Source organism: Rhea pennata, chromosome 4 (genome assembly GCF_028389875.1).
Source record: "Rhea pennata isolate bPtePen1 chromosome 4, bPtePen1.pri, whole genome shotgun sequence".
Lineage (NCBI taxonomy): Eukaryota > Metazoa > Chordata > Aves > Rheiformes > Rheidae > Rhea > Rhea pennata.
In genome coordinates this window covers 45,660,831-45,683,059 of record NC_084666.1, presented here as the reverse complement: position 1 = coordinate 45,683,059, position 22,229 = coordinate 45,660,831, and the positions used below count along the sequence as shown (strand labels likewise).

Below are 22,229 nucleotides of genomic sequence, written 5' to 3'. Positions count from 1 at the left end.
TTGAGTCCCAGACTGTTCCTTTTTCATGTTTGAATTTAGAGGTGTTGATATAGCAACAAAAACATGAATTTGAAACAAACTAAAAAAAATGGAGGAGGATGTTCCAGGCTGAGTCCATCCTACGGAATTCATTTATAAGAGCCTCATTTCCTCTGGAGCCCTCCCAAGAGAAAAGGCAGCTGTTGGAACACTTCACAGCTCACATGAAATCAAGTTCAGCATGCTTCCACAACTTTGATGATCGACAGATGTTTGTGAAAGGTGGAGACTGACCCAGCCAGCACATTGAAAATGTTTTCATTTCACTTCTTGGGCTGGCACAAAACAAAGCCAAAACCTGATGCTAACAATGACTTTGGCAGTGGAGGACAACGTTTAAAATGTGTAGTAATGTTTTGTACTTAAGATATGAAGGAATTGCATACATTTTACAACTTAAGTGAATGGTTATTTGAGCTGCAATGCTATTCAGCAAATCAGATTGTACTTTCTGACTTAAAACATACAGTAAATAGCAACAAGGAGCTATGATAAGTACTTCATAATCAAAATTGGAGCTAGAGTTGTATGATTTTGATCTCACTATTCTCTTTATCCTCTTCATAAATTCTTCCTATCAGTTTTTCATATAACTTTCCTCTCCAGGTAGTAATTTGTTTGGTCAAAAATTAAAATTAAATAAATCTAGAATGTGAGTTGGAAAAATGAAAGACTTTTTTTCCCTTTCTTGAATAACAGCTGTGATGTGTCTATATGTTCTGTGGGATTTTTTCCTCTTACTCTCAAAGAAAGCATGCATTTGAGCCTGGCCTTTTAATTATTTAAATTTTTGTAAATCTTTACGGTTTGTAACTTAGTTATGCCTTACATGCTTCCATTGACTGTATCATGTCAGAACTAGCCTGTTGTTTCATTCAGAATAAGGGGAAAGAGTTGTGATTATTCAGACATGGTTATTTGTTTTTCACACCTAAATTCACTTATGAAGAGGAGATTATAAAAACTAGAATTAGGGAGGGAGGAAAATGAATGATGAGCAGGATTGAGAAACACATACAAGGTCTTTAATCATCTAAGTCTTTTGAAATATAGCATAGTCAAGCCTGAGTTTTTACTATCTAGAATAATTTTTATTGGTGCTACTTTTGATGTCATTCATTGTTCAGACATTTGTACAGTAGGCAGAGAGGGAATTGCAAGTTACCTGAGAGGGCTGCTATTAAAACAGTTCTAGAAATAACGCTGCTAATACACGTGTCCAATGTGAGAAAGGGCATGGTGAGATTAGGCATGACGTGCGCTTATTTTCTTTAAAACTAGTACGTGAATGTCTTACAATCGTGTTTTTAATTTCTTGTTCCAGAACTTGGATGCTCTGCATGACCACCTTGCTACTATTTACCCAGGTATGCGAGCCCCTTCCTTTAGGTGCACTGATGCAGAGAAGGGAAAGGGACTCATTCTGCACTACTATTCAGAAAGAGAAGGTCTTCAGGATATTGTCATTGGAATCATCAAAACAGTAGCTCAACAGATCCACGGTACAGAAATAGATATGAAGGTATGAAGACAGGTACACATTGAAAGTTTATGTCATTAGGACAAAATCAAGAAAAATAAATGATGGTAGACAATCATTTTTCCTGTTGCTCTATCTTTTTTTCTTTCTACAGGGCTCTAGCTGTCAGAGTTCTGAACAAGTCTATATATCAGCTGCAGACCATGACATCTTACTTCATTAACAGCCCTGTTCTATAATCACCAACCTTCATCTGAGTCATAATCAATCCTAGTTATGAAAAAATAAGATGCTGTAAAAGCCACTGTGCCAACTATATCCCTTTGCACTAGTTGAAGCTCCCGTAGTTGTATATGACAGGTTGAAGTCTGCTTTCTGTCACCAGAATAACACAAATTCTCAGAAGTCCCAAGCCAGGTAGTATATATTGAAGCTTTCAAGTATTTAAGCTACTAAGAGAATTGCAGGATGTTAGACTCTAACTTAAACCACAGTTTAATCAGAAAAATGGAAAGGAAAAGCTCATTCTTGGACAGAGCACTGTAGGATCTAGAATGACAGGGCTACTTTATTTTATTGCTTCTCTGAATTATGTTCATAGCAACACAGCTGTGAAGCACTGCTTTAGTATTGATACAGGAAGAGCCATCGTCATTTGAGTTGTTTTAGAAGCAGGTCAACCATGTACTGAGAAGGCCAGCACTGACTTGCAAACAGGCCCAATCAGGAACAGTTCAGGACACTACCCTGTTAATCAAAGAAGGAAAAGACATGTATGGAAATCATGTCCCTGAGCTACTGGGACACTTTTTGTCTATTTTCTTTCAGATTTGACATATATTTCTTACTGTTGACTGTGCTCTGTGAGAACACAGACATTTTGTTTGTGTGTCCTGGATTCTTCATCTGTGTATAAATAGTGAGGCTGATGTGCACTGATGGTTTCCTTCCAGTCTGCATGCCAGGTTTTATTTCCCAGTAAATGGTCTCATACCATCAGGGAGTAGAAATGCAGCTGGGTATATCTTCTGTCCCAATAACAGAGAAATGTCCTTAAGTATTGCAGTTTACATAGAGCCATGTGTGCTAAGTCACTTGAAAAACTGGAATGAGGCCCCTACGTTGTCTATATAGAGCAACAAAGATTTAATTGATCACTGGAACAGGCTCTACATATCTAAAATCAGAGAGTGGTCCGAGATATAGTTAGCTTCTGGATCTGGAGGAAAAACAGAAATATAAAAGCTGTTTAGTGTTAGAAATTTTGCAACTAATACCAAATACCTTTTCATAAGGTTGACAAGAGTCTAAGCAGCTACAGGTTTTCTTAAGTATCCTCTAATCATCTTATATTTCTAGTGCAGTTTCACTGTATACGTCACCTGAGGTAATAATACTTTGCTTTAGCTTTAATTTGGCTAAAGCGTAGAACAAAAGAACACTTCAGTGTAATGTTCGTGTAGTCATTGTCATAATGTATGTTTGTTTGCCTGTTCAAAAAGCTCCTATTCATTGGGGGTATCACAAAAACATGATGTAGCTTATGTAAGGTATTTACAGAGGACACAATAACAAAGGTATTTGTAATGTTGTATTAGAGTGTTGTCTTTTAGGTATCTTTTTTTATGAGCTAGTTCAGGTTTATAGTGAATTCGTATTTTTACATTTTAATGGTGACATACTTGTTGTTTAGATTCTGGTTTGTAAATATTTGTCTTCCTGTAGCAAGTGTTAGTAGGCAGTTAGGCAGGGATGCAACAGAATCTTCTTAACTACTGTTTATTCACTGTTGAGACAGACTAGGAGGGTCGTGCTGGAAAGTTTGCTGTAAGAGTGCTGAAGCTGTTGCCTGACAAGCATTTCTTTTGGTAGCACAGCCAGCTTACAGAGCCCCACAGCTGTTACTGCTCAAGCTGTTCTAGTATAGCTTCTTCAGCTGTGTCTCTTCAGCTACCATGAAGCTCTTCCTATTTTGAGGAAGCAAACTGGGTTCAAAATAACAGTTTTTTTTCCTGGGTTATTTTTACCCATATCTGTTCCCGTATGTAGTTTGTCGTGCTGACTGTCAGTGAGTTCTGCGAGCATAGCCAGAGGGTCCTGCAGAGACAAAAGTGATCAATGGGGGCAGCTAAAGCAGATGTCAAAACATACTTCTGTCAAATTGTCTCTGTAGTCTGTTATTTTGTTGAGAAGATTGTTTCGGGCAGTATTGATATCCATGTAGTACTTACCACAAATAGTAAATGCTCTAGAGAGGTTTAAGTATTAATTATAAATTTACTTTTAGTTTTCATTTAACTTTGTTAGGGTTTTCTGGAGTTTTTACTGTTATACTGTAATTAAATAGAAATTTGACAGTATCAGTCTAACTTACTGTAAGAGGGCACAAAGTTTAATTTAATCAAAGCTGTTCTTCCAGCTGTCTGAGCAAAAGCATATAGGCCCATAAAAATCGATACTACTCCTGAACTGTAAGAAGTGCATGTTGTCTATATTTGTTGCGCCAGTTACCCCATGAGTGTGTGTGTATTAATGAAATATGGTTCCCTTACTGCTATCAGAAAGTCACATGCCTTCAACTCTGAACTTTCTCATCTTTGCTGGATAATAATGCCTAACTTTCAACACCTATAATGACATTAAATAATACTTTGTTCCATAATTCCTAAATAACTTCAGTGGTACATATGCCGGGAATAAAAAGCTACTCTGTTTCTGTAGGGTGGTAGTGCCAAAATTTGCAGCTTGTCCACATAGTCTATGGGAAAGTCTCCCTTCATTACACTGAAGTCAACTATTAATCATTAATGTCTGTAGAGTGAACATTTGAAAACCTCGGCAAAATGATTAAGTGCTGCTGTTGTACCTGGCTAGTTTTACACAGTTTGAAAAAAAAAAAAAAAAAAAAAAAAAAAAAAAAAAAAAGGGGGGGGGGGGAGAGAGAGAGAGAAATGGGGAAAAAAATCGGACAGTTTTCTTTCATCCCAATCCTTTGGTCCATAATTTGGCAAATCAGTGCTTGCATGTTTCAGACTATTAGTAATGCATTGTTTGAAATGGCAAAGCATAGGAAAGAAATGATCTTGCTTTTCATCCTCTTTAAGTTTTTACAGACCAACCATTGCTCTTTTGTACAGTTATCTTTTGGACTTCAGTTAGAATTAAGGATTGTTTGAGGAACTGATAAGAGCCTCAGTGCTTAGCTTGTGTTTCTGTTGCTATTACGGGAGTTGCCTTCCTGCTTCCAAGAAGAATGTTGAGATTCCTAGTTGTTCTCCCAGATACACATATTCAAGCATTTACCTTCCATCTTACCATTACATTACAATTACAATCTTTTAGTAAAATCTCTCTGTAGTTCTGTTTATTTTAGTGTAAAGCTAATATCTGCAATTTGATATTTAATTACTTGATTACCCACTCTTCTTTTCCAGCTGCTTAAAACTAATGCTTACAGAAAATCTGCTTGAGAGCAGATTGCTTCTAAGTCTTCTCATCTTTCTAAGTATTTTCATCAAATTTTGGTTGAAGATGTTTTACACATTACCAGTTTCTGTGAAGGTAGTAGCAGAGCTGAATCAATCTTTTACAGTAATAAAGTTTTTATTTCATTAAGTGATTAGATTTTTTTTTTTCGTGGGTTACTTGGACCACACTCATGGTTAGTTTGTTTCTGAGAACTCCTACAACAATAGAATGTGCAGACATTTCCAACGTTTGCCCTATCAAGTGAAAAGAAAACCTAAGGAATCTCATGATCGTATGACAAAAAGAAATACTGAGAAAAATATATTGTTCTTTTGGCTCAAATTGTTTCTTTGGGTAGAAAAATAACTAAAGAGAAAAAAATGTGCAGTTTAATCAGTTTTCTGTATTTTCACCCAGAAACCATTATGTATATGTTCTTATAAATTACAGCAGGGCTTTCTTGTTCCAGAATGGTGACCTTCAGAAAACATGCCTTTTCTTTTTAGAGCCTAGATTTGTATATGCTTAGGGATGAAAACATTCTGAGTTTTTCTGAACTGTGTTAGCAATTTGGTATGGACTTGGGCTCCCAGTTTCAGTTAAATAGTTTGGGAAAGCCTAGGTTGAAATTAATCAACTAATTAGAACAAATCCAATTTGTCTCATCTTCCTTGCTATTCTAATACATTTTAGCTAGAGGTAGGAACATACCATTTTTCAGACTGTCCTAGGAATTGTTCCTGACTTTGAAAACACACTAAGAATACTTACCTTCTGCCAGTCTCAGTATGAGAACTAAAAACATTCACACAGCTGGTGACCAGCCTTGACATCTCTGTAAGTAGCCTTCTGGCTGTGTCTTTTCTTGCTTCATTTGTCACAGGGGTTAGTGTGTAAATATGGGTGACCTGTGAAGGTGAAATCAGCACAGATTCTCTCAGGGCTGCGAATGGTAAAGGACAATGAAGAATGTTGTAAAATCCTACAAAGCCCAAAATTCTGTTGGGAAAACAGACTTCTGCAGTTCTGTTATTATCTACTAGCAAGCCATAAAAATCTTTTAGACAGGCAGGGGAGATGGTTTATAATATCAGAAGAGAAAGGGCAAGAGGAAATCCTTGACAAGGTGATAATTTCTGATTGTCTAATTACTAATGGCAATCAGAAAACGAAGCCAGAATGTGGCCAGGTGAAGAGATGACCTAGAAACTGCTTAGGAAGTCCTCATGGAGGCCCACTGGTACTGAGCCAGACATTGAAGGGATAGCTGTGTATGAAGATAAGGCAATCATGGCGCATAATCAGCATGAGGTAGGTAGATTCACTAGTGCATAAAAAACGTGAACAGGAAAGGTACCATGAAATTGCATTTCCAGTAGGGAGTTACTTAAGGATGAATCAGTAGCTCTTTTAGCCTGGAGAAGGGTATGATTATAGCTCCTATTAATAAGCAATAGCTGCATGGTTGACCTGAACCAAATTTAGTAAATCTGCCATATCCACAGCATATCATGTTTACCAGAAGTCCGCAGCTGGCACAGTGGCTATTCTGTAAATCTGACACATTTCCATGTGTTTGGCCTGTTGTACATTTGCTACCCTAATATGATGCACAAATATAACAGGCATTTCTAGATGCCCTGGAGTCTAGTTAAAAATAGTGTTGCAAAGGAACTTGAAGATGGCTGGGACTCTTACAGCTTTGTACTGTTACTGGCACATTTCTATAGGAAAATAGCATGTCATGTAACAGACTGACTGCCACACTGTTAAAGCTTGCATAGCCTGTGATTCTGTGATATCTCAACATTAGCTAGACATTTTTAAAAGCATGTAGCAGTTCTAGTTTTATAGATTCTTTTTAACTAGCACTGAGTTTTGTTTGGAGCATCATTAATTTCTAATAAAAATGAGAAATGATGAAGGATGCAGCATGGTAGCAGGAAAACCTGTAAGTACAGGTGCTGCTTGGTATCAGAGCATGTGTATGACCTTTTGGTGATACTGCTTTCCACATACTGGAAAGTAATGTGCTGTTAATGTAGACATTTCCTTATAAAACAGTAGATCCTTAAAAATAAATTTTAGGACTGCTTTACCTGATGAATAAGCTTTTCGTCCAAAGTATATACTTTTTTTTCCAGTTGTGGCAAAAGTGACTCTGAAGTAAGATCTAAGACTCTGGAAATCATCTGGAAGCATAGCTCAGTTCTAGTGATAAGTGTATAAAATTTGGAAAAAGTTACTGTGTATAATCTCAGCTATCTCTGGCTGCAATTATAATAATAATAAAATAGAACCTATGGACATGTGTGTGAATGAGAGAAGCTAGGATTCTAACTACATTCTGTCCATCCTCACTATGGCCACAGTCTCTCATTGTTGCAAGGTGATCTAAACAGTGATCTAAATGAAGAGGAAGATGTGGAAGACTTTTAAGCCTTGAATTCACAAGAAAACTACATATGCATTTATTATGTTCTATTTTCCCAGATAGACCCACATAATTTGTTTTCATCGAATGATTGTCACATATTTCTCCTCCAGGTTACCTCTTACTACTCAAAATTTTCCATTCCTCTTTGCCATAGTCTGCTGCGTAGGTTGCAACTATATTTTTAAGGAAAATAGTCTTCACCATCATTAATATTTGAGCTTGTTTACATGCCCAGTTTTAGGTATCTACATTAGCTAGCAGTTTTAATATGCTAGGCTTTCTCCAGCTTACTTCCATAATCAAATAGAGAATCAAGCACATGGTGTAGAGCCCCTGAATTGGGCTTCTGCTGCAGATTGCTTTCCAGATTCTGCCTCTGTCTTTCCCTTAAAGGAATAGTCAAACAGGAGATCAAGGAACACTACCTCCCTAAATTAAGCATCGTTTAGCAACAGCAATTTCTATGCTTTTCTACATTTAAATGGGAACAAATACAGATGTCAACATCAGCTAGCATGACTGACAAGTCATAGAGTTTAATAAGATAAATGTTTTAGTGATTGCATTACAGTGTTTACGTCTGCATTCTTCTGTTTTCATGTTGCAGCAGTTAATCTATGTGTAAAGGGCAGAATCAGAATGCATTAGAGACTTAAAAGTTGGTGGTTTGGGGTTTTGGGTTTTTCTTTTTTGTTTTTTGCTTCAATGACTTTAGTATCACTCTGTATGTGAAAGTAGAATCAAGTGCAACATGTTCCAGAAAATTGCCCCTGAACAATACCATGTAAATAGAATTGTTCTGTTCCAGTCATTAAATCTAATTAGGCTACAGAAGAGGTGAATTTGGCCTCTCGAAGTAAATTATGTTATTCTATTAGGTATTTGCTTTACTTATACTGCAATACATGACTCTCCTTGCAAACAAAATGATCTCTTTTTTTTATTATTATTATTTTGACTGTTTTTGAGTAAAATTACTGAAGTGAAATGCTATATTCAAAGCATTCATTTGAGATTTGACTGATGCAGATGATTCTGGTTTTACTGTGATTTCATTTCATATGGGATGCAGGTGGGAGAATATTCTAATTGTTCTTAATTTTAACTACTGGACCTGATCTTTGGTAAGGATTGTAGATTCAAAATTCTCTTTCATCTGCTTCTCTTCTGGCTGGCTATGACATGCCCACCCCTGTGTCAGTACTACTTACTGATATGCTACTGATCTTACTACAGCTTTCATCAAAATAAGGATTCAAGTGTTTTGTGTAATTCAAGACTTGCCGCAGGTTTGATCAAAGGTGGGTGGTATGGGAGGGAGTCCTGTCATCTGGTGCATACCAGTAGGAGCAAGCATAACCTGAGCCTGAACACCTGATTCTAGGGTATACATCTTGGACTTCGTAGATAATATTTGAGTGATCTTCAATATGCTTTTCATATGAAGAGCAACTGTGGCTAAACAAAGGCATAATTATTCCCCTGGAATTATAAAGATGTTTTAAAATCAGAAATACTTGTTAAAGTAGAGATGCAAGTATCATTTTTTTAATTGTCTTTGTGCTCTAACGTATTCCTGTCTTCATAATAACATTCCAATTATTACTGAGTAACAGGGATTGCAGTCTTTGATCTTTTCCCTTGTTTTTCTAGGTTATTCAACAGAGAAATGAAGAGTGTGACCATATTCAATTTTTAATTGAAGAGAAAGAGTCTAAAGAGGAGGACTACTATGAAGACCTTGACAGATTTGAAGAAAATGGTACCCAAGAATCTCGCATCAGTCCCTATACTTTCTGCAAGGCTTTTCCTTTCCACATAATATTTGACAGAGATCTGGTGGTCACGCAGTGTGGTAATGCTATATACAGAGTCCTCCCACAGGTTAGATGATTCTCATACATGAATAGTCTTAAAGGGTCCTTGTGCTAGGTGATGAATAGATTTATTTTAAAGATTAGTAAAGTAGTTTTAGAATTCTCTGTGTAAACAACTTTAAGTGTGTGTTTGCTATATAGTGCTGCTCTTGTTTGAGAAAGCACTATGAAAACTAGCCCCTTTCTATGTCAGTTTTTTTCCCTATTAATACATTGTAATGTAATGTGAAAGAGACCAAGGAATAACCTTGAGCAGAAAATACCTGATCACCTACACAACTGAGATGTTAGCTTGATTCTTGAATCTTTCTGGACTTGCCACTAGCCCATTCCAAGATATATATGCTATAAAAGTGACAGATAACTGTAGTGTGGTAAAGAGACATTCTGCAACTTAGCCCAGAGGTCAGGAAATGGAAGCACATACTGCTTGTATACTGTAGCAGCAGGTACTTAGTCTATATATATTACTTGAATATAACAAATGTTTGAAGACTTCTTAGTGTTGCAGAACTGTCAGATGCAGTATAGCAGAAGAAACTGTATATGCTTTTGACCTGTGAATCAAAAGTATCAGTATTAGCTAAGATGAGCCACAGTGACTGTGATACGTGTCCTTGTTTCCGACTGAGTGCAGTTAGTGCAATTTCCTCTGTTTTTTACACTAGAAAGTCTACTCAGAGGTCCACTTGGTGTCATAATTCTGTATTTTAATAGGATACCTCAGTCCTTGTCTGAAGGAACTGACAGAGTATTTCTAAAAGTAAGCAACAAGTAAAAGCAGTAATACAAGAGAAAAAAAGTAGGATGGTGAAAATATGAAATAATCTTTACAATTATGTAGGCTAATATTGAACATATCATCATACCATGTTGCATCTGAATCACTGACATATTTTAAAATTAATTTTATTTTATCTCCATTTTTTCCTACTCATTTTCTTTCTGGGTTTTGCGGAAGGATTTGAAAGAAGAGCTTTGTAAGTAGCTCTTCAAGACTCTCCAGTGGCATTCACTGAACAGCTGTAACTATCGGCTTTCAATGAAGGCTGTAGAATCCTTATTATCAGAGCTGATGCATAAGAGAACATGGCTTGTTATTGAAAGGGGAATTTGAGAAGGACATTTAAGAAGAAAACACTAAAAAGCATTTTTATTCTTTTTACTGTAAAGCTGGAACAGTTTGACAGATAATCAATGAGAAACAATCTAGTCCAATTTTATAATGTTATACTGCAGTTTAGAATTGTACTTGGAATTCAGTGTACTTTGGACGTGAAAACCTTAATTTAAAAACCTTGTGTTTTAATGGATAAATGTATAAAGTGTATGTTCTATTCTATTCAGTAATGTCATCTAAGCAAATTGAAAATAAGTACTCCATGTATATTTTTATTATATATGAAAAAATCCTTTGTTTCTTGTTTTATTATTGTTTACATTTTAGCTACAGCCGGGAAATTGCAGCCTGTTGTCAGTTTTCTCCTTGGTTCGGCCTCATATTGATATTAGTTTCCATGGGATCCTCTCACATATCAATACCGTCTTTGTACTGAGGACCAAGGTAAGTAGAGAATATTTGCTTGGCTTTTCTATAAGTAACTATGCTTTGGAGAGATAGGAATACATGATGAAAACTCAGAATTCTTCCAAGAAAATACCTTGTACAGTAGTAAGTTTGAGCTTTTGAGTTTTGAGCCCCAGAAAAATAAGGGATGTGAATTCATGTGTGGTAGTGAGGTGGAATGCTTTATAGGAGTGGAGAACTGCATATAGTTCACGTACAATCTCTGTAAAGGGCCACCCTTTTATATGGCTGGCATTGTATCAAAGTAAGCACAGAAGGGTAATTGCACTTTCTTATCCTTCATAGTGATATGGGAGACAAACAGGAGATGTGTCACTGTTTGGACCTGTACATTTATACACATTTCTGTGTCCTTTTCTCTAGAGGGCAAGAGAGGAGGCAGGCAGTATAAACCAGTGCAACATATAGAATAATACTTACTATGTAAAGGCACCTGTCTATAGAAAACTGTACCTGAGAGAGAGCAACAAGATTTCTTAGAGACACTCACCAGCACAGTTAGGACATGACGGAACAGGCAATCCTGTTGTCAAACTATTGTGATGAAATCACACAGAAGAAAGCAGGGGATAGTGAACATGAAGATAAAGAAAGATAGGATACTGCCTGAGGTAGCAAGTCACAATAAAATAAGGATTAAGTGGTACAATGATAAATAGTTTTTTAATGTAGACTGTGCTTTGTAACTGTATTCCAGCATTCTGACTGCCTTCATAATGAAGACATTTGCATACATGGCCTGATGAGTAATACACATACCATTAGCCTTATATAGTGATTGTGATTTTTTCATTACCAGGAAGGGCTGTTGGATGTAGAAAAGCTAGAGTGTGAAGATGAACTGACTGGCACAGAAATCAGCTGCTTACGCCTGAAAGGTCAAATGATATACTTGCCAGAAGCAGACAGCATTCTTTTTCTTTGCTCACCAAGGTACTTTAAGCTATAAAAGTTCTGTCATACTGCCTTCAGTTTTTTTGTGATTGCACATCAGTGCAGTTAAGAATACTTAAAAAGGTAGGACTGCAGAGATTAATTGGCTCAAACATTGATCCCAGTGACTTTGATGGATTTATATTAAAAGCAAGAGGAATATTTAAACATTAGAACTATTAAACAAAACTACTGCAGTAGTTTCGATGCAGTACTGTGGAGATGTTTATAAAGAAGTGGTTGGAATGGAGGATTGAATGGAAGGCTTCTTTAAGTAGCAGCCTGTTGAACTAACACACGGGATTTCACAGTTACAATATATTGATCTCCTATATAGAAAAAGGATAGAGAGTGGCAGAAGGCAGAAATGGAAGAGTACCTTAACATCATCTTGCTTTCATTTGGATACTGAGGCATGCGTGTTTCATATGTTCATAAAATTCATCAGGGGAAATTCTATATTCATATGCAAAAATTAAGAGCTATGTGTTGACACAGATGAATACAAATAAGATATTTCATATTTCGATTTGTACAGCATATCTGATGATTAGAAGCATAATATTTTCACACTTAGTCTCTGCTGTTGATCTGAGTTTTAAATGTTCCTTAAGTAAGTTTGATTGCACCCAGGCTCTGTATATATTGTAATAGATTACTCCATATTACAGCGTGATGAACTTGGATGATTTAACCAGAAGAGGTTTATATCTGAGTGATATTCCATTGCATGATGCTACCCGTGATCTGGTTCTTTTGGGAGAGCAGTTCAGAGAGGAATATAAGCTGACTCAGGAACTTGAGATTCTCACTGACAGACTGCAGCACACACTACGGGCACTGGAAGATGAGAAGAAAAAGACAGACACGTGAGAACCAACTGTTTGAATTATTTATAACCAAGTTCCTCAAAAAAATATACAACTATAAAGGGAAGTAATCCTTTTTTGTTTTGCAAATGACCTAAAACGGTAGTGTTTCAAACATTATTCTTCCATGCCATCTGTGTACCCAGGTGAATTTGATGATTGTGCAAATGTTACTATTTGACAGAGATCTGTAAACCACCTATAGACCACATATTCTGTCTTTCATGACTATTGTAATCACAGATTAACAAAACAGAAAAACATTGCTTTGAGGACCAATAGCCAGGACCAACACACAAATAGTGATGCTTCAGAAATTCTTTTATAGTTTGGACTGGGCCCTTCAGGTCCCAAAGAGAGACTAATGGAACAGGCCAATAGAAAATGAACTGATGAAAAAAACAGCATGTAATTTTATGAAAAATTAATTATAAAAATGCAAAAATGGCAGAAAGAATAAACAGTGTACTGTCTTATAACCCTCAAAAATAGTATAAGTTTTGTCATAGACCAAACCTGTGAATTTGATTTATAGCTCCCTATAAAAGTGGATTTTATAGTTGTACAATAGTGAACTTGCCGAGAAAAAAAAAAAAGAAAGAAAGAAAAGCGACTAATGAGAGCTTGTGCAGGAGGCTACCCACATGATGCTTTTAGAATTTGTGAAGCATTCAGAGATCTTCAGCTTGCCTATGCAGCTGTGTAAGAAGGTAAAATGTACTATGTGATAAAGAGTTGACAGAATCCACATGAGAGTAGAGTGCAGCTTTGTATGTGTGATTTGGATTTTATTTGCAAGTGTTAGTCATATGGATTATTAATTGAATTGGAAAAAATGCATTAAATCTTAAGATTAACATCCTCAACAGAAGAGGAAATGTTTAGCAATTCAGGAGGGGTCACAGGTAGAGAACTGTGCTGTCTCTTCAGGTTCCGTTTTGCAGCTTTTATGGTTCTGTGAGCAAAACCAGGTTATATTAGTTGACAATGTGGCAGAAATGCTTAAGCAAAAATAATCCAAGGCACTATTAATGTATTGTATCAGAAGATTTAATAATATATATTTCTGTAATAGGTAAGTTAGACATATCAATGTGTTTGAAATGTCATGGCTTTAGGCATACAGATGTAGCTCAGCGCTTGTTTCCCAAATACTTCAGTAGAAACTCTTTTGAGTATCAAGAGTATCAATAACTGTTGAATGATGCTAGTATGCTATAAATCCTATGGGAGTTACTAACTTAATATTTGAAGAGTGTTTTTGTAAAAACCTTTCTCCACATGCTTTCTCTTCTGCTTATCCCTTTCTTTTCTTAAATATCTAGATTACTGTACTCTGTCCTACCACCATCAGTGGCAAATGAGTTGAGACACAAGCGCCCTGTTCCAGCTAAGCGATATGATAATGTGACCATTCTGTTTAGTGGTATTGTTGGGTTCAATACCTTTTGTAGTAAACATGCCTCTGGAGAGGGAGCAATGAAGATTGTTAATCTTTTAAATGATCTTTACACAAGATTTGATATTCTGACTGATTCACGAAGGAATCCATTTGTTTATAAGGTAAACAGAAGATTTTTAAATAATTTAACCTGTGACTTTTCAATAATTTACTATCATGTCACTCTAGTCCATCTTTTGAGCTTTGTCCTTTTTAGAAAGCAAAAAAACTAGCTATATTCTCAGTCTTTGACAAAAACATTAATTGTTTGTTTTATCAAAATATCAGTGGTTTTCTTTTTAAAAATAAAGATATTCTAAATTTGTAAAATCCTTGTTATCAAATGTAGTGTGTAACTTGGGTACATTTTCAGAGCCAGGAATTACAAGCCCTTTTTAATCACAAATCCTGTGATTATTTACACCTTGAAAGCTCTGTTCTTAACATTTTTTTTTATCCTGTAATGTGCTATGAGAAAGGAAATATTTGAACTGCATTATCTGATACTCAATATCTAAAGAAAATTGTTGTTTATCTTAAATGTTTGAGATATTAGTCAGTTACTCCAATGTGAATTTCATTCTTTCACTATTTCATAGTGAATGAAATTCACTAGGAATGAAGTGTAGTTGCAGATATGTCGACAGCAAAGCAGAAACTATATCACATACATATGTGCATGTATATGCATGTGTGTTCATGTGTGTAAAGTTGATTCCTAGCTTTTACTAAGAATCAGTTTTATGTCCTGAACCAAGTGAATTAAGGCTGTGAGTCAACAATACAAAAATAGAGCTCAATATCCACAGAAGTTGAAAGACCCTGAAAGACTCTCAAAAGAGTTTGGGTAATTTTAGTGTCATTTTGATTTGTTATGTTCTTGGCATACAATAAATTCTTTTCAGTAATGAACAGAGATGGGGGAAATAGGATGATCTGAGTGAAAGTGAAGAGGAACAGTTTGAAAGGACAAGCAGTCCTGAAGATAACAGTACATCTATTCTAGCACTCTGAAGCACAAAATAATAAGGTAATTGAAAAATGTATGTCTTGATAGGTGGAAACAGTTGGGGACAAGTATATGACAGTGAGTGGTCTTCCAGAGCCTTGCATTCATCATGCAAGATCTATCTGCCACCTGGCATTGGATATGATGGAAATAGCAGGGCAAGTTCAAGTAGATGGTGAACCTGTGCAGGTTAGTACATGTGAGCTTGAATGAAGAACTCATTCTTTGATATAACGATAGTGCTTTGGAATATGATAATGCTAAAGCCCTAGTCTGCGTAAGCTTTGTTATTGCTAGATTTAGACAGATCTGTACACATAATATGAAGAGTCACATGCAGTCTCTCAGACCTTGGAAGCTGATTATTTTACCTAACCTTTTAAAGGACTAAACTTGGTCCATATCACATATGTTTGTTTTTTAGTCATTTCTGTAAAAATCCCCTCTGCACATCAAATAGGAGTTGGGTCTCCTTCATCTCAGTGAACAGAACAATAGTATTTCCTCCTTGACATTTTGATCATGCTTCGGGTCCTCATGTCAGCATGTGAAAATACTTCGTTAAAAAGAAAAGTACAGTTCCATAGGAATTTATGGCAATGACTAGTGGCAACTGTATGTTAGTGGAAGTTCAGTCATTGTGATATTTTATGAAGATGTTATGGCATTAATCCAGAAGGGGAGAGACTGTATTGACCTGTCCTGCTCTAACGACACTGAAGGCGAATTAAGTAACATGTATGATGCGTACCTCTATTTACATGAATGACGTTGTTCTTCTAACACCTGGTCTGTGTACATCACTTTGTCAGTGGGCAAAGAAGTGAGGTTTGATATGGGGCTTTGCAGTAACTGGGATGTACTGTAAGAACAAGCATGTCAAAACCCCTGTCCTACATATTCGACACATACAGACTATGAATGTTTGAACTTTAAACTTCTTCTTTCTGGGTATGCAATAGCAGCATCGCATGATGCACGTCAGGCAGAAAAATAGCAAGGTCTGTTGTTCCGTGTGAGAGTCAGGACTGTGACACTACATAACAAACCATAACACAAAAATACAAAATGAAGGCTTTGAAGAAGCAGAACTGGTGAACTTTAATTAAACTGGTGGATAGAAACTATGTAATACCTGTATGTAGTCAGAAACAGCAAATCAGTTATGTTGATTTTTGAGTATTCAAATTTTATTCTTTGTCTCTAAAGATAACAATAGGAATCCATACTGGTGAGGTGGTCACAGGTGTCATAGGCCAAAGGATGCCACGTTACTGTCTCTTTGGAAATACTGTCAATCTAACAAGCAGAACAGAAACTACTGGAGAAAAGGGGAAGATCAACATCTCTGAGTATACTTATCGGTGAGTGGTTCAGTATCTTTTATTGATGTTGAGATTTTAAAAGAAAGCACTTCATCAGTATAATGTCAGTGTAAGTGTCTTTAGAGGTGATAGTGACGGTACCCCATCAGCACATTATTTAAATACAAGTTCTTATGAAATAAGATGGCTGACTGCATTATGATAGGCATCTGAAGCATGTTTAATATTTTATACACTGCATGCATGCATAGTAAATACATTTACATGCTTTCTCTTTCAATTTCAGGTGTCTAATGACACCAGAAAATTCAGATCCTCAGTTCCACCTGGAGTACAGAGGTCCAGTGTCTATGAAGGGTAAAAAAGAACCAATGCAGGTTTGGTTTTTGTCCAGAAAGAGTACAGAGACAGAGGTATGACTAACCAAAGTGTAATTTTTTTTGAAAACAAGGCGTAAATACCACAAGTTTAATCTAAACCACTGAGATCCATTTGCCTTTGCAAAACTAAATCTTCACTAGAAGAACCATTTTGTACAACATTGTTTCATTAGTGCACTTACTATCTTTACAGCAGATTGAAATCCTTGATTATTTGTTTCTGGAGTTTGTACAGTACCTGAAAGAATACTTTTTGTATTTTAAAAAGTTGTTGAGCAAATGCCAAGTGTTTAAATATTTATATCTCTATATTCTTACAAATTTCTCCACTGTACTAGATTTTGCAATATAATGTCAATTTCTGTTCAGCTGACATGTTTGGTTATTACCACTTGAAAAGTTACCATTGGCTTTCTTGCAGTGAGAATAAATGTATCTCCCAATATTTAGGCAACATTGCAGCAACTACTTGAAACCAGGTTTCCTCCTGATGTGTGTGTTTCTTATCCCCAAATGAATATGCTTGCTCAGAAATTGTTGCGTGATAGAGGTCCTAGTTCAGAAATACACAATGACATACTAAATGGCATACTAACCTAAATTCTCTTCTCAAAAACACATAGGGTAAAGTATTTTCAAAGGTTAAGAAGCTTATATCTCAGTTTCAGAAGCTTGGGCACTTAGTAACCTAAATCTCACCAGAAGTCAATGAGATTTATATTCAAAGTACACTACAAATTTGGATATGTAATGTAGTTACTCTGTACCAGATAATTTAAGCAGATGCATACATTTTACCTATTGCAGACGGGAAGGAAAGAGTAAAAGTAGTTCACATAGCTTGAATTTTATCTTGAATTCATACAAAAAGAGAGATACTTAGGATAATGCATTTTTTATTTTTAAAATACACTTGATTAAAATAATATAATTCATTAGTTACCATGGCTCAGCTAATGCCTGATAAATCTTTTAAGTCACAAGAAATGATTTATGCATCTAAATTCTCACATGCCTCTGAAAATTAAGTTTAGGCTATTAAACCACTTAGGCTCTTTAGAAAATGTAGATTGCATTTATTATCACCGGTACCCAAGTATAAGAATGCTGACTTTTTAATGGTAACCTGCAATATTAAACTTCAGGGGAGAATCTGTACTTTAACTCAGCTGAATTCTGCATTTTAGTATATGTTATTTGTATTAATAATCTGGGTGCCATTTTTGATAGTCCTTTGTAATTTTATTTTGCATCAACTGCAAGATTATGATTTCGCATGGCTGCCATTCTTTAAATGTATGGTTGTATTTAAACCATATTTCAGTGAGAAACCTTTGACTGACTTCTGCATTATAAATTATATTCTATGATCTATAGCAGGGCACTTTGTAATTTTGAATGTAAAACTTCAGAGGTCTATTCAGTCAGGTGGGCATTTTCCTTGCTCCATCCTCAGACCTGCTTAATGTGAAATTAGGTTTCAGATAGTTTAGTATTTTAAATATAGCAGTTTTGTTTTAGAGCTCTTATAGAATTGTTGGTTTTGTTAATAAGCCAGCTTCGTGTAGGGGGACATAGAGGCAGAAACATAGAAGAAAGTACTGTCAGCCCAATTTTTAGAAGCACTTAAAAATCACAGTTCAATCACACTCAAAAGTCTCAAACCAGTTCCTCAATAATTTGATGTAATTTATTTTTGTTAATTCCTAAATTCAGATATACATATAATTCAGACATACATGGAGGGACTGCTCCCATCTCCCAGCTGCCTACTTCATATAGTAGTGTATTTGTGAGAAGAAGAGGCTAGAATACATTCATTTGGTAATAAGACTAATGATCATTTTGCCAGAGGTGATTTTGAAAGCTGAAAGAAGATAATCCTGTAGAGATCTCTTCATTCCTTTTCACTCCCTGCACGATTTCATTTGTCTATGCACAAGAAGTTGCACTGAGCTTTACTCTAAGATTTTCTGTTGGTTGCAGTTTCTCTTAGTCTTATGAAGGTACTTTTCACATTATTTCTGGCACTGAATAGTCTGTACATAATACTTGTAATCCACAAACAAAAAATCACGTAACCAAATTTTTACATTTGATTACCTTATAGTAATAACTTTGCTTTACGCAGAGGTTTAGTCTTGGTTACTTTTAATATGCTTATTCTCTTCTTCAGGGAATGTGTGGGAGTTGATACATTTCTTCATAAAGCATACAAAAGAAATGTGTATGCTAACAATGATCTATATTATTATTATTTACTGATAATAGATGCATATTGTTAAATGTATTTTGTAACTGCATTGATCCACCATGTTGTTGCTAAAGAAGTTGCTTCAGAGAAATTCCCTCACTTTTCAAATTTTACTTGCATGCACTCAAGGAAACAAAGCAAGATGCTTTCTGAGCTGGGGGAAGAGGAAGAGGACGCTGAATAGGGTGCATTACTGTCTCCAAATAGCGGGTCAGGCACTAAGATTGTTATGGATATTGTTACTTGTTACTTCACTGCGTGTCTCCCATTTCCCTGTGCAATATGATTGTCTTTTGCCCCAATCCTGAAATCGTATTCACCATTTTCCTCCAGGGTGTCTTGCTGATTTTGTCCTTTTTTTTTTTTTTTTTTTTTGCTTTTTTTTTTTTTGGCCTTAGTGTTTTGTGTTGTTTGATCTCTGCAGTGAGCATGTATTTGAGGCTTCTTTTTGTATGTCTGCGCATGTATCAGTCATGTGGCCCTTCTTACTAGATAATAGCAAATACCATTTTGTAATATACTTGCCACAGCTGAGCACTTCAGTCTAGTGCTTCACATATGAGCTCTTCATCTTTACTTCTACAGTGTAATAGTTGGGTGAATCAGTGACATTTTTGGAAAGATAAGCATTTCAATTGTTGGGCAGAACGATGATCCCAAAAAACTAAAATTTTTCATAATATATAAAGCATCATTCTGAAAACTATAGTATAAATGTTGTCTATCAGATTTTTTTTCTGCTATTGTAATGCTTTCCATTCATCCTGTGAATAACACTTGATGCAGTGTATTAATTCCTGGTCAGAACAAGGTGCCTCTTTTGAGGTCAACCTGTTTTTTCCCTTTGTCAACACTATGTATACATTTTCTATATTAAAAGGAAGCAGTTTTTTGTCTGATATTGCCATTTGAAGCATGTGCCAATGTATTTTTACTGAAACACTATTCACTTGCAATGTATTTCTCATGGATTTATATTAACTACATTAAGTAACCTTATTAATAATAGATTGCTGGGCAATTTTAGACCACCTGTAATCGTTTGATTCTTTTCTGATAGAGCCTCCAGAATTGAAAGACATATTGCTGGGACATGGTTGTCATGGTTGCCTTTTGTTTTGGTGTCTCTAATTTTCAGAAATGATCTTATTTCATTCATTGGAAGGATCTGGTAATACTCTAGACAGTGCATCATAATCAAGGGATGCAAGGCTTATGAGGGGACTGAGTATCTTTTATTTGACCAACTGATTCAGTTGGTGAAAGCGGACAAGGTTTCAGACATACAGACCTTCTATAGCTTCAGTGTACAGTGCATTTTTGTGCAAATAATATCCATTCTTATCTGACTGATATTTTCTGAATATTTGCATTATAAAATAGGACAGTGCAATTACTTTTGTGTAAAAATATTGTCTATATCTAGTATATCTTACCAGCACAAAATATATATGTATAAATGTTTCATGTTAATGTGCAAAAGAAGTTGCAATAAATTATTTTTTCCACTGACTTTCAGAAATTTGGGGATTTTCTTCTCAATAAAAGTTACATTTAAGTGTTGCATTTCATACAAAACAAATATATTCTCCTTCATTATAAAATGAGTTACAATTTAAGTAATTTCATGAGTCATTGCTTCAATGTGTGTGTGCCTGTCCAAGAGCAGCCTCTGTTCAGGTTAGCAGATCAACTCCTCGAATTGAAGCAGTGTTCAAAATATAGGTTAACATCCCCAAAATAGTAGAAAAAGCATATATGGTATTACCTTTAAAATATTTGAATCATATTTGAGAAATATGATTATTAGCCATCCACTTTGAGTAAGCTGTACATCACCCAGCAAAACTTCAGGAATGGAAAATGGAGAGGAAAAGTCGCATACGTTTCTTTCCAGCTTCTCAACAGGAACACGTCAGCACTCTGTGAGAGATGGCCCTGACTCTAATGGATACACAACAGCAATTTGCACTTAAAGTTGATCAAACTTACCGAAATTTTAATGGTGATCCCTCAAAAATGTGGGATTTGTGACATCTAGCTGCACTTGTGCATTGACATACTTGAAGGATTTGAAGTAACTAAAGTTTGTGTATTACACTTCAAGCTCATGGAATATGGCATTCCAGAAAGAACTTAAATAGTGCTCAAAGTTTATATTTTACCTGCCTATTTCAAAGATTTAAAGGTCCTGTTAAGATACTCTGTAGCATAACTAGTTTCTTGAAGCATTAGAATAATAGTCCATATATTGCATTCATATAAGTGCTTTTTTTTTTCCTTAAGGAAACATCTACAATTTAAGTACATAATCACTTTGGTACTAAAACTGGTTGTCTTTTAACTGCACTGCTCAGCTACTGGAATTTTTCTTTGATTAAATACTACTCTTAGAGAACAACTAGAAACGTCTGCAGGTAATTAATTCTTTTGTATGTGCTCTATTGCTTCTTGTATTTAACTATAGTAATTTAGTTTTTCAATAGAGGCTCTCTAGTTAAAACATGGGGCAAATTAATTACCAAAATCTGTTTCAGAGGCATTTACACATTTGTGTGTGTGTGGAGGAGGGAAGAACAAGTTTAGAACAAGGAGAAGAAAAGGGAAAGCAGGAATGAAATTGCAAATGGTAGAATGCTTAGCTGTTTGTAGTCTTCTGGATCAAATGCTTCCCTTTGCATTCAGATATGTAAAGGAACTTGGGTTTGTGTGATGGTGTTTGCTATGACTGGCCACGGAGGGGATTCTGTTACTCTACTGCTGTCTTGCAATTGGCTTCCATAATGCACATCTGCCTAGGCTGTTATTCAGAAGATAGAGGTTATAATGGGAGTTACTGAATCTCAGAACTGCTGAAAATTAGATCTATCAGAGATATCTCAAATTATCCTTACAGAAGGACTTCCTACAATCAATATGTTCTTTGGAAAAAGTTAGCTTAAGTACTGTGTTCATCCAACACAAAGTTTATATGAAACAAATACTAGTACTTCTTGGCTAACACAGAAACAAAATTTGTATTACGGGACTTCAGAAACAGCAATAGGGCTCTCATTGGCTTTAATAAATTTTAAAGCTGGCTTATTAAGCACATATTGTCAATGCTTAAAAGTTACGTTATAAAGACTT

General features: G+C 35.6%; 1 protein-coding gene across 1 annotated transcript in view; it reads left to right on the top strand.

The window, feature by feature from the left end:
* GUCY1B1 (guanylate cyclase 1 soluble subunit beta 1) overlaps window positions 1-20,612 on the top strand; it is a 42,380-nt gene extending 21,768 nt beyond the window's left edge. The window contains exons 5-14 of the mRNA XM_062573831.1: window positions 1,364-1,561; window positions 9,078-9,308; window positions 10,749-10,865; window positions 11,689-11,822; window positions 12,494-12,691; window positions 14,017-14,254; window positions 15,190-15,330; window positions 16,351-16,505; window positions 16,753-16,879; window positions 19,230-20,612. Coding sequence (XP_062429815.1) covers window positions 1,364-1,561; window positions 9,078-9,308; window positions 10,749-10,865; window positions 11,689-11,822; window positions 12,494-12,691; window positions 14,017-14,254; window positions 15,190-15,330; window positions 16,351-16,505; window positions 16,753-16,879; window positions 19,230-19,253 — 1,563 coding nt within the window. The 3' untranslated portion in view covers window positions 19,254-20,612. The remainder of the gene's footprint in view (window positions 1-1,363; window positions 1,562-9,077; window positions 9,309-10,748; window positions 10,866-11,688; window positions 11,823-12,493; window positions 12,692-14,016; window positions 14,255-15,189; window positions 15,331-16,350; window positions 16,506-16,752; window positions 16,880-19,229) is intronic.
* The last annotated feature ends 1,617 nt before the right edge of the window (window positions 20,613-22,229 follow it).